General features: G+C 39.9%; 1 protein-coding gene across 2 annotated transcripts in view; it reads left to right on the top strand.

Annotated features, from left to right (window-relative positions):
* The window catches only part of jag2b (jagged canonical Notch ligand 2b), a 47,028-nt gene extending 35,136 nt beyond the window's left edge, over positions 1-11,892 (top strand). Inside the window, exons 13-26 of one of the 2 annotated variants that reach the window (XM_084091906.1) lie at positions 1,160-1,322; positions 1,484-1,648; positions 2,316-2,429; positions 2,516-2,629; positions 2,762-2,875; positions 3,623-3,739; positions 3,934-3,961; positions 4,647-4,732; positions 5,092-5,205; positions 5,940-6,055; positions 6,167-6,418; positions 7,699-7,830; positions 9,348-9,498; positions 10,640-11,892. In XM_084091906.1, the coding sequence (XP_083948032.1) occupies positions 1,160-1,322; positions 1,484-1,648; positions 2,316-2,429; positions 2,516-2,629; positions 2,762-2,875; positions 3,623-3,739; positions 3,934-3,961; positions 4,647-4,732; positions 5,092-5,205; positions 5,940-6,055; positions 6,167-6,418; positions 7,699-7,830; positions 9,348-9,498; positions 10,640-11,157 (2,184 nt within the window). In that variant the 3' untranslated portion in view covers positions 11,158-11,892. The remainder of the gene's footprint in view (positions 1-1,159; positions 1,323-1,483; positions 1,649-2,315; positions 2,430-2,515; positions 2,630-2,761; positions 2,876-3,622; positions 3,740-3,933; positions 3,962-4,646; positions 4,733-5,091; positions 5,206-5,939; positions 6,056-6,166; positions 6,419-7,698; positions 7,831-9,347; positions 9,499-10,639) is intronic. The other variant, XM_084091907.1, reaches the window with a different exon arrangement.
* The last annotated feature ends 251 nt before the right edge of the window (positions 11,893-12,143 follow it).

Genomic DNA, 12,143 nt, shown 5'->3' with positions numbered 1-12,143 from the left:
ATCGCTGCCTGTGAAAAAGTGCTCTGTGCAGGCCGTCGGCTTCCAGTATATACAATGTAAATCCCTACTAAAATAAATTCAGCAGACTTGGAGAACAGCATTATAGTCTGAACTAACGCTTTACATGGCAGCTGGCATGATGTGTACTTAAGAAAGGTTGTTAAAATTCCCCTGAGGATCATCTCTAGGAAAGGCTTTTTTGAGAAAAAATGGTGGGGACTGTTTTTGGAAAGCTGCAGAAACCTACGTTAATTAGTAAACATTATGGGAACAGTTTGTAGTTGATTATATTATATTATATTATATTATATTATATTATACACTGTAATACATTAATTTAGAACATTAAAACAAACAAACAATGCATTTAATCTTGCCCCTTGGCCCATAGAGAATTTGACACAGCATTCTAAAAATGTGGCACTCATGGCAAGAGACATGATGCAATGGGCAGAGACGTCCGTCTGCATGTCATCCTAGACTGTAGTTAACAAATAGCGCAGAACATGTGAACGTGTCCTAAGTCTACCTCAGACTGATTGACAAACTCAGTTGCAAAATGATGGATTGCTGTGGACTGTAGGCCAGTGGTAGACTTATGGTCCAAAAAAGCCACTTTTTGTCTTATTAGCTTAATTATAAATTATTAAAGCAATTATTATTACTTCAAATTATAAAACAATTTATATGAGTGTGAAGTTGTAATTGTTTATTGTATTTATAGTAAAGATTATTTTAATAATTGTATAATTAAGTTCATATTAATTAATTATCCATTAGAAATCCATTTGCGCAGTTTATATTAAATATGAACATATCAATAGAATATAGTAAGTATTATGAGTTTCTGTGGGAAAGATTCCTTTCTAAGACTATTTACCAGAACAAGGCCATGTCGAGGTAGGAGAACTAGATGTGCAAAAGTGTTCCTCGTCCCAGTTGAATATGCTCGGTAAGAGAGGAAGGATGTCTAAATTTAGCTGCACAGTTTGTTTTGATTGGTCTCTTGTGTGATTGTAATGGTGCTGTCTTGCTAGCTTTAGGCTTATGGGAGCCTTCCATAGCTTACCTGACTGTTTATCTCTAGTTTAAGAGGACTGGACTTAAAAAGCTTAGGCCTAACTCATTCACTAACTCAATCTCCCTATCTCGTTTGAAGGTGGAGAGTCTGTTTCACTCAAACCCCTGTGAGTCGAACCCTTGTGAGAATAAGGCTTCGTGCTACAGCCTGCCGGGTGACTTCTACTGTGCCTGTCCTGAAGACTATGAGGGCAAGACCTGTGAAAACCGCAAGGACCACTGCAAGACAACTCCTTGCCAAGGTACTGCCCGTCCTGTTCTCCTGCTAACCAAGATGCAACAGCCAAAGATGTCTATCTGCATGTGTACATTGATCATCAATTGAAAAATAGTGCGCAATAGTTCATGTGTTCAATGTGATCTTATTCCCGCTTGTTTTTTTTAATGTTTTTTTCATTCTCAGTGATTGACAGCTGTACGATTGCTGTGGCGAGTAACAGCTCAGATGTGGGTGTGAGACACATCAACTCTAATGTGTGTGGTCCTCGTGGCCGCTGTATCAGCCTGCCAGGCGGCAACTTCACCTGCACCTGTGAGCTTGGCTTTACAGGAGCCTACTGCCACGAGAGTGAGTCATCCTTACAGTTTCATCATTTTCACTTTTGAACCATAATTCATTCCTCCTCGTTTGTTCACTTCTTAGTAAATGGCAGATGGGTAATATAATTAAGCTCGTATTAGTCATTTGTCATAGGTACTTCTGGGCCAATTAAGTATTAATATAATGTGATAAATAATATAATAAATATTATACAAAAATTAAGTGTTATTAATAAAATGCTTAAATAAGAAATTGAGACAATTGTGAGACTTATAGTGAGAATCAAAAATGTGAAATTGTGAAAAAACTTTTTTATTTTAAAACGTTAGTTTGTTCCAAATTATATTATCAGCATATCTAAATGAAAATGTAACTGAAAAATGGACATTAATTTGAGAATGTATTAGTTTGGTTTGTCACCCATTTGCTGTAATGACAGCAGCTCTTAAGATGTTTGTCTAACCGGATGATGATCATCAGATCATAAATATCAGATCATCAGAATCATAAATGTTTCTTATTTATTTTACATCATAAGGTTTCATTGAATTTCGTTTAAACCCTAAAATGCTGTATTTCAATGTTTAAATGACATTTTGAACTCCTGATGTTTAGTGTAGTCTTTTGAGCACCATTTTGTTATTTTATCCTAAAATCTTGATCTTCATGGAAATGTTATATATCGACTACCCAGATATAAATGACTGTGTGAGCAACCCGTGTCGAAACGGAGGCACCTGTATCGACGGGATCAGCTCTTTCCAGTGTTTCTGTTCGGATGGCTGGGAGGGTGACCTCTGTAACCTCAGTGAGTGTCTTTCTTCATCTTCCTGTTCATCTTGACCTTCTTTACATTCAGAGTCTTACCTTTTGTACTTGCATTTCTGCACTCAGATGTGAACGAGTGCAGTCGGAGCCCTTGTAAGAATGGCGGTCACTGTGTGGACCTGGTCAACGACTTCTACTGTGAATGTGCCAATGGCTGGAAAGGAAAGACCTGTCATTCACGTAAGTTACATCTCCCTGTTTTATGTCAAAGTACTTTTTTTCCTATTGTATAGCTTAACTGCATATGTTAAGCTATACAATGTGACTGTTGAACTGACTGGTAATATTTGGAGTTATTTTGTGTCTTTTTAGGTGAAAGTCAATGTGATGCCACCACATGCAGTAATGGAGGGACCTGCTATGACCACGGAGACACTTTCCGCTGCGCCTGCCTTTCTGGATGGGGAGGGAGTACATGCAACACAGGTGAGTACACCTCTGTGAATCAGAGTGCAGTTTTTATACTCGCTTCATGCACAGCAGGGTTTCTCAACTTTCTGAACCAAAAATGCCTTTCATAGCCTTAAACTATTCATAGACTCCCCTCACATATTATATAATCAAATCAGTCTCTCTTAATACTCTCAATCAACTTTGCAATCCTGCAACACTCTTTATAAATTGTGTGTTATATTGTATTGTGGTTGCTGATTTAATTTATATAAATGGTCATCCATGTGTCTTTTTTTTTTTTTTTTTTACCTTTTTACCTTTAATTTAGTTTAGAGCTTAAATGTTTTCAATAATTTTTTTTGAAAATGCCTATACAGAAATTAATCCAAAATATTTCTCCAAATAAATCAATGTTTGTCCCCAAATACTTCCTGCATTCTTAACAAGAGCTTTTGTTTACAAATTTTCTTATTTTTGTTTTTTATATTGTATCTTGGTTGCTTATTTGAACAGAATGAATACATTTATTTATAATTTATAATTAAGAATGTAATTTTAGTTGAGAATCTAAAAATCAAATTTGAAAAAAAAATTTATATACAGAAAATTGGTGTCTAATTAATTAATTAATCTTATTTATTTATTTCGAAACATATTCTGATATTTTCTGCAGACCCCCTAGCAATTGGCCATAGACCCCTGGGGGACCCTAGTTTGAGATCTAAAGGTCTGAAGAAAGGTTCACTTCCTGTAACTTTCTATTTCGTTTTTCTACTTCAGCAAAGAACAGCACTTGCGCGTCCAGCCCCTGCCTGAACGGAGGAACGTGCGTGGGTGGTGGTGACGCGTTCACCTGCATCTGTAAAGACGGCTGGGAGGGGCCCACCTGCGCTCAGAGTGAGTGAATTCCCCCATTCACATTTCAGCTGCCAGTGCATGTCTGCATACCAGTGAAAGCAAACATCACAATCAAAAGCAAAAGCATCACAATCAAAAGCAAAAGCATCACAAGCAAAAGTGTTAAATTACATTCGATCAATGCGCAAATGTCTCGCATTGACTCTTTCTTCCTTTCTTCTGTTTCCTTGCAGACATCAACGACTGCAACCCTCACCCCTGGTAAGTAGACCTATGTGGCTCTGCAGTTGTTCCCCCTCTTGTTTACTCTATGCTGCCTGGGGCCGCCTGTTTTTGCCGACCCTCCCCTTCCCTGTACAACATAGACAGCTTGGAATAACCCTTCTTACATGGCTTTCTGCCCTATTCCACCATGTTGTTCCTGCCCTGCTAACTCCCATTCTCTGAGCGGATGCACCGAGGGGGGGGTTCAAGGGAGGACGCTGGTTGTAAAGACGGGAGAAGATGTCCCTAAATCACCCCTAAATCCGACATCTCAGGAGACCCTGGGCTGGTTTTAATGGGGACCACAATAGAGCCGATGGCCCTAAAAGAGCACCCCCAGTGGTGAGGGGAGGAGGGGATGGACAGGCTCTTTTTCTCCCAGTCCACTCTGTCCTCTTGCCTTTCTTCATCGCTGACCTGGGAGCAAGGGATTTGGGAGTTGGGGCGGGAGTAGGGGGTGGGGATCCCAGCAAGGAGCCACTGGGGGATTTGCATCTGAAAGGTGCTAGTATTGATAAACGCAGTGAGGCACTCTCACATCCCTCTTCGTCCATGTCTTCTCTTCCCCCGTTTTTCCTGCCTTTCCCCTTCCACGCATGTATGTTGGAAGTATTATGTCAATCACTGGGGTGAAGGTGTCTCTTTCAGCCAATAACCTCATTGTTCTCACATCTCCTTGCAGCTACAATGGAGGGATCTGTGTGGACGGGGTGAACTGGTTCCGCTGTGAATGCGCCCCTGGATTCGCTGGCCCCGACTGCCGTATCAGTGAGTATCTCGAGGAGGAAAGAATGGGGATGTATAGAAAGAGGGTGTTGGAGGATTACCGAGCATCTAGTGCCCTTTGACCTCTTTTGGGGTTAAAGGTTAGCCCTGGCTCTCAGACAGACAGAGGAGATAAATTATTCAACCAGTGGAAAAAAATTCCTCTCCTTGTGTCTATTGATGGCTCTGACATAGAAAATAGTCCTTAAAGATTTCATGCATTTCCCGGCCTCATTTTCTGAGGTGCAGCCATGGTCCTGGTGCTTTATAAATGTGTATTGACTTCAAATGGCAGTTTTCCCAACCACATCTTCCAAGGCAGTAGCTGTATTGATGAATGTATATTTTGTTTGCTTCACCAGACATTGATGAGTGCCAGTCGTCACCCTGCGCCTACGGTGCCACCTGTGTGGATGAGATCAATGGCTTCCGATGTGTCTGCCCACTCGGTCGCACCGGACCTCAATGCCAAGAGTGTAAGAGTTATTGTGTAATCATTGAAACATTCAATCTCTTTTCTCTTATCTCTCAGCTTGTCCATATTGAGAAATGGACCTTAAAGACCCCAAGAAATCTATTGACTTTTGCATTGATGTTGAAAGGCTCAAAAAGGAGCTAATTGGAGGCAGGTGGAATATTCTCACTCTAGAGAGCGTTTAATTGGACAAAAATCTCTCTAGTGAGTCGTCAATATTTTTTGTCAATTTTCTTGGACAATTTTAAATATACTGTTCAAAAGTTTGGGGTTGGTAAGAATTTTAATATTTTTTGAAAGAAGTCTCTTTTGCTCGCCAAGGCTGCATTTATTTGATCTAAAATACAGTAAAAGAGTAAAATTGTGAAATACAATTACCATTTAAAATAACTGTTTTCTATGTAAAATGTAATTTATCCCAGCAAATCAAAGCTGAATTATCAGCAGCCATTACGCCAGTCTTCAGTGTCACACTATCTTTCAGAAATCATTCTAAGATGCTGATTTGCCACAATAGTACACTAGAGTGTAGATGAGCTAAAAGCTAACAAAAAGCTAAACGCGGAGTATGGTTCCTAAGGAGTGAACAACATGAAAGGCGGGCGGTGTCTGCGTTGGAGCACTGACCTGGCATCATGTGACTTGGATCATTCCAGAGAGGAAAGGGATCTGCTCCTAAATTAGAATTGGCCCCAGTCTTACGTTGTTTGTGTTTGTGTTTGTGTTGTGGCGCAGTTATTGGCATTGGGAAGACGTGTCACTATGCTGGACTTCAGTTTCCGCATGGCAGCCGCTGGGAGGAAGAATGCAACACTTGTCAATGTGTCAACGGCAAAGTGGAGTGCACCAAGGTAAGTGTCTGAAGAACAAGTGTTTTTCTTTTTTTCCTCTTTTTATTTATATGAATGAATGAATAAATGAATGAATGAATGAATGAATGTGTTCATGACCCTCTTTCTCAGGTGGTCTGTGGCCGGCAGCCTTGCCTGTTGCCAGGGACGCCAGGGCGAGAGCTTCACTCCTGTCCAGGAGGTCGTGAATGCCTGGAGCACAACTTCCTGACGTGCCTCTCTCCCCCTTGCCACCAGTGGGGGTTTTGCTCAAGCCCTGAAGCCACCCCAACCCTCCAAACCAAATGTGAGCCCAACTCAGTCTATCTGGACAAGAGCTGTGCTCGCATCACCCTTATATTCAACAGGGACAAACTACCCACAGTAAGTATTCACATAGCAAGTTGGTGTTTTGTTAAGTATTCACATAGCAAGCCCTATGATGGTACCGTGGCCGAGGGATGGTTTCAGATGGTAGTTCAATGGCATTGTCATTGTCTATGAGATTTGATGAAAACGTCTGAAAACTTGGTAATAATACTTGGGTTAGTGCCATTGTCTGAAGGATCATGCAACACTGAAATTTGGTTCTGAAAATTCAACTTTACCATCACACGAATAAATTGCATTTCAAAATTTAATAAAACAGAAACGTCGTTTTAAATTAATACAATTTCCAAATATAAAATTTTTACTGTATTTTTGGTCAAATAAATGCAGCCTTGGTGAACATACATAAGAGACTTCTTTCAAAAACATAAAAAAATTCTTACCAACCCCTAAACTTTTGAACAGTAGTGTTTGTCAAGAAAAACATGGTACCTATCAGCCATAGCAGTACATTGTAATTTAATATTGTCAGAGTCTACTTCCAAAAACGAAGTCTAAAAAATCCAGAAAAGAGGGTATTACTAGGGTACCATATCCACAAAGCAATGGTGGTAATATAGTTCGTACATTGGTATTCCCAGTCTCTCCCCTGTGAAGGCCTCCCTCCCCTCCCCTTTATCTCTCTACAGATAAAGCGTTGTCGGGATAATTCCGGTTTGCGTGGCTACGCGGAAGCAATACAAATTCTGTATTATAAATTTTAAGGCCAGACAAGTAGTTTGTTGAGGGTTGGTTTGTAGGGAAGGGCTACACGCCTGCGCACATATATTCAAACGCGCATACCTATAGACTGAACTCGTAATACACATGTGCACGTCATCAGCATTCTCACAGGTTCGCGTTTTTAAAGTTTGCGCAGAAAGAACTTTAGTGGCCCCTAAGTTAATAACTAATGATCGTTGCGATGGAAGTGAATCAATCAAAACTAACTTTAGCTGGATAATAACATTATTCTAGAGCTGCTATAAAGCCAAAACAATCTCTGTTACTTTAATTTCCTATTATCACTGCAAAGCCGCTTTGGAACAATCTACATTGTTAAAAGCGCTATATAAATGAAGATGACTTGTCTTGACCCAGTAATCTGTACAAAATCCATGATATATGTCCAATAAAAACGTTGTATTACCAGGACAGTTTGTCCATAACATGGTAATGTTATGTCATACCTTGACAAGTCAATGATGTATTTGGTCCTCTTAACGTAATTACATTACGATCCAGAATAGTGCTGTTTCTTAAATATTGGTCTAAATACAACGTGTACCTTCTAGGGAACGACAGTGGAGAATGTCTGCTCAGAGCTGAGGTATATGCCTGCCACGCGGAGCCTGGCAAAAGATCACACGCTGTTGGTTCTTTGTGACCTCTCCTACAAAAACCAGGACGCAGTAGAGGTGGCCATCGTAAGTACATTTTGAAGACTCACCTTTTGTGCACGTAGGGGGAGCGCTTTCTATACTCACACATTTTATATTCATGAGTCCTCTGCACGTCTATACCCTTCACACAGCGGTGTTGTGTGGGCCCCTAATATCTATTATCAGTGGAATGGAAAGTCAAAACCATAGGGGTCCTGGATATTCGTTGCACAGTTCTGTTAATGGATGCAAATTTGATTTCCTCACCCAGTCGAGTGCGGTTCCTTGAAATGCCCGGATGCCCAGAGCAATACCAACCGGCCCCCTCTTCAAACCAACCCATTATATTGTAATGAGATTCAGTTGACTGACCAGCAGCGGGCCGTACTGCATTGCAGTATTCCCTCCACCCACACAGAGAGCACTGGAACCGGGCTCCAGCACATCTTACACTTAGCCTTAGGATCTACACTATTGTCTTTAGACAAAAAAAAAGCTTGTAAAACCAAATAAGCTTGAAATAATCTCTTGAGATAACAAAAACTCAATACTTGGGTAATGATATGAAAATGAATATCTTTGTGCTGCCAGGCAAGTTTTGTGTAATTTGAAGCCACATTTCCTGCGTTCAATGAAACATTCTGCCTCACGGAAGTTGCTTACAAATAGTGGTTACCTACAAATGCATCCTTTATACTCAGTCAGATTACAGTAAATCCCTGCGGTGTTGTAACAAGTCACTAACCGAAGGCCCGTTTTTAAGTGTCCTGACTCATTAAAATGGAACCTGTAGGCAGGAACTTTGAACAGCTGCAGGTTTTTGCATGTTGACAACAGAATGGAGTTGAAATTGAGTCGACAACTGCTTTTTTTTAATAAAGACTGCTTTCACTTTAGTTATTTTGCTGAGCGTATCGACATAAGTTGATATCAAATATCTTTTTTTTCTTTTCTTTTTTTTTTGGGTTCTGCACCGCAATACTTGTATGATGTAAACGTGATGGATCGGTGTGCTTTTTATTAGTTGTATACTCTATACTCCTTGGATTTTTAACTTATTTTCATGCATGTAAAAAAATTTTTTACTATATGAACTCTGACCATATGCAGCGTTTTACAAAAAACTCAAATGAAATTTTCTGGAAAATTATACATGCGTTGCAAAATATTACTGGTTGGATTCTAGTTTAACATTCTTACTGATGCTTTCAACACTATTAAAAGACATTTTTTCCTTAAATCTGATAAAACTTCATCTATGTTTGCTAGCTTGAAAACATTTTCTTGGTGACAAATCAGCGGAATTTTCAGCAACAATGGAGAAAACTTCACAGAAAACCAAACCAAGTTTACAAGACATAAAATTGGATGTAGAAGATCAACATATATAGGATTTTCAGTGGCAACGCAGCAGAGCCCCAAAACCTCACACTTTAGTGAATAATTCCATATTCTTTGTAGGTGTTTTTTTTTTTTTTTTTTTTTTTTTTTTTGGAATCTGTGCTTCCACATTCATCTACATGTTTGGGATACACATATAACCCCCATTATTTCTCCTGCAGTCGTTCCAGCAGGATGAGCAGCCTAATCACAGTCAGATCCAGGAGGCAGCTAGTACCATAGTCAGCATGCTGTCCAAGCGGCACAACAGCACCGTCATGCTTGCCGTCATCGAGGTCAAAGTGGAGATGCCGGTCATGTCCCAGCCAGTGGGTGAGTGAAACAGGGGCCAACTGGCCTCAAGGCTAAAGCCAGCCTTGAACTCCCGACCGAGTGTCAATTCCCCATCTCCATCAATTAGTGCAGTCTTTGTGAGTCACAGGAGGAAAGGGTACTGAGAGGCTCAGAGGATCCAACAGTTGTGGGCAGGAAGCCATAAACCTGTGTGACAGTCATTCAACTCCTCCACAGTCATCACCTCATCAATACATTAAAGAGAATGGTGGGATAAAAATTAATGATGTCTGAAAAGGTTTTTTTTAGGTTGAGGCAATTATAAATGGGTTGAAACAAATTATATCAATATGTATTTGTAAATTAAGGGTATTGAAACAACTTTACAAACCTTGCACTATTTTTCTTATTTGGTTCTGTTTTTTTTAAGTTCTGGCCCATAACAGTTATTTCTGTTTAACCTTTTGGCTGATAACATGAAAGTGGCTAAAATAAAAAAATAAAAACATGTACTATTTTGTCCAATTTAAAAAAAATATATATTTTTTTTTCAATAGAACATTAATGTTTAAGTGGATTTTGATCTTAAAAATAATGGTAACACTTTACAATAAGGTTAATTTGTTAACATGAGTTAACTACTTATACAAAATAAGAATGAACAATACTTCTACAGCATTTATTAATCATAGTTAATGTTAATTTCCACATTTAGTAATGCATAATTAAAATCAAAAGTTGTATTTGTTAACATTAGTTAATGCACTGTGAACAAACAATGAACAACTATTTTTATTAACTAACATTAACAGGTTAATAAATACTGTAACAAACATTTTGCTCATTGTTAGTTCATGTTAGTTAATACATTAATATTAACAAATGAGTGTTACCAAAATAATTTATACATTTAATTTATATAATTATAATATATTATATATTTATTATAGATAATTATTTTAGTGTTAAAAAAATTGGTTGAATGAGTGTCTGCAATGACATATCCAATGCTGGCTAATCAAAATCTCCACTATCGACCATTGCCGATAAATTGACATAAATCGGCCAATAACCAATATACATTTTTTTTTTTCAACTCTTCTTTTTGTTTTTTTTGTTTTTTTTCCCCTTGGCATGAATCCCAGATTGTCATGTCTGACTTGACTCTCTTTTCACACAGACTACCTGGTGCCCGTGCTGTGCGTTGTCTTGTGCGTTCTCTGGGTGTTCTGTGTCATTGTCTGCGTGTGGTGGACCCGCAAGCGGCGAAAAGAGCGTGAGAGGCGGGAGCGTGTGCCTGTGGAGGAGAGCGTCAACAACCAGTGGGAGCCACTGAGGCCGGTGACGCGGCAGCAGCACAAAGACAACCGGGACGTCCAGTACGAGCGCACCAAGCTCATGGGCTCCCCGGATCGGACCTGCAACAGCGGGGATGATGAGGAGGAGATAGAGGAGGAAGAAGAGCTGGAGCTGGTGGAAGAGTGGTGCGGGATGGAGGGGGGCAAGCGTTCCATCCAAAAGTACTCTAAACCTGAAGCGCGGACCAAGAACGGGCTGATCTGCACCATGCAGAGCAGCGGCAGTGGCGGCCCTTCCCTCAAAGCACCCTACTTGACTGGCTTCAGCCCAAAGGATAACAACTGTAAAAATGTCAATAATGCCACCGTCGGCCAAGAGCACAAAGAACATTGCGTATGAGCTCTGATGAGCAGGACGAGGAGACCAAGGCCATCTCAGAAACAAAGACTGCAGTTTTTCCCCATGTGTTATTTTTATTTTCGACTTCTTCGAGATGTTTTGAGGCTGATAAAGTGGCAAATTTCTTTCTTTCCTTTTTTTATGTACAGAGGAAGCATATTATATTACTTTATGAGAAGTCGGCGAGAAGCCTCGCTTTGTTTTCGGATAAAAAAAAAAAACTGCTGGAATAGGTGCAGGACTGAGGAACTCATAAGGAACGTGAGAGAGAAACCATATAAAGACTTTTATGTTGTTGTTTACAAATGGCTGTGCTTTTGGTTTTGTTTCGAGTGGCCCAATTTCGGTGCAGACCACGTGCGGGGGGGGGGGGCGCTGGCTTCGGGGGATCCCCCTTCAAACGTTCATCTGTTCTCCTTCCACGCCTGCCTTACCGAGCTCGTCGTCCGTGAGGAGGGCTGCAGTGCCTATAAAGTGGCCTTGTTTTTCTGTCCTTTCTGTCGTCTTGGCTGAACGCTCTTTACAAAACGGATTGCAGTATTTTGAGTCGGTCGCAAGTGCCTTCAGACAAGCCCCTCCGTTTTAGGGTCTCCTGACCCGATAGATCACGACAAAGCAGAGAGGCTGGTCTTAAGAGCAGCTCCCATATCACCATCAATGTATTTGTTTAAACAAAGACAAGAGATCTGTACATACGTGTATATAATAAAGGAGTCGCTGTGTATATTTGAATTTAGTAACTTAAGTCACTTTTTTATTATTATTATTATTATTTTATTATTATAATTATGATTTAAATATTATGATTTTGTTTTTGTTTTTTTTACACCATTCCTTTTATTTATGCCAGTTGATACGGCAGGTTTTGTAAGATGTATACAGCGTCCCACAGTCAGAACAGAAATATAATCGGAGATCATCCTATTATGTTGTTGGTTTTTGTTTTCAGTAGACACCTATACGATCGTGTGCTGTATTGTGGCGCG

Source organism: Abramis brama (assembly GCF_963993115.1).
Source record: "Abramis brama genome assembly, chromosome: 18".
In the NCBI taxonomy this organism is placed as follows: domain Eukaryota; kingdom Metazoa; phylum Chordata; class Actinopteri; order Cypriniformes; family Leuciscidae; genus Abramis; species Abramis brama.
Note: the sequence above shows the minus strand (reverse complement) of the source record. Positions and strands in the feature narration are given on the sequence as shown.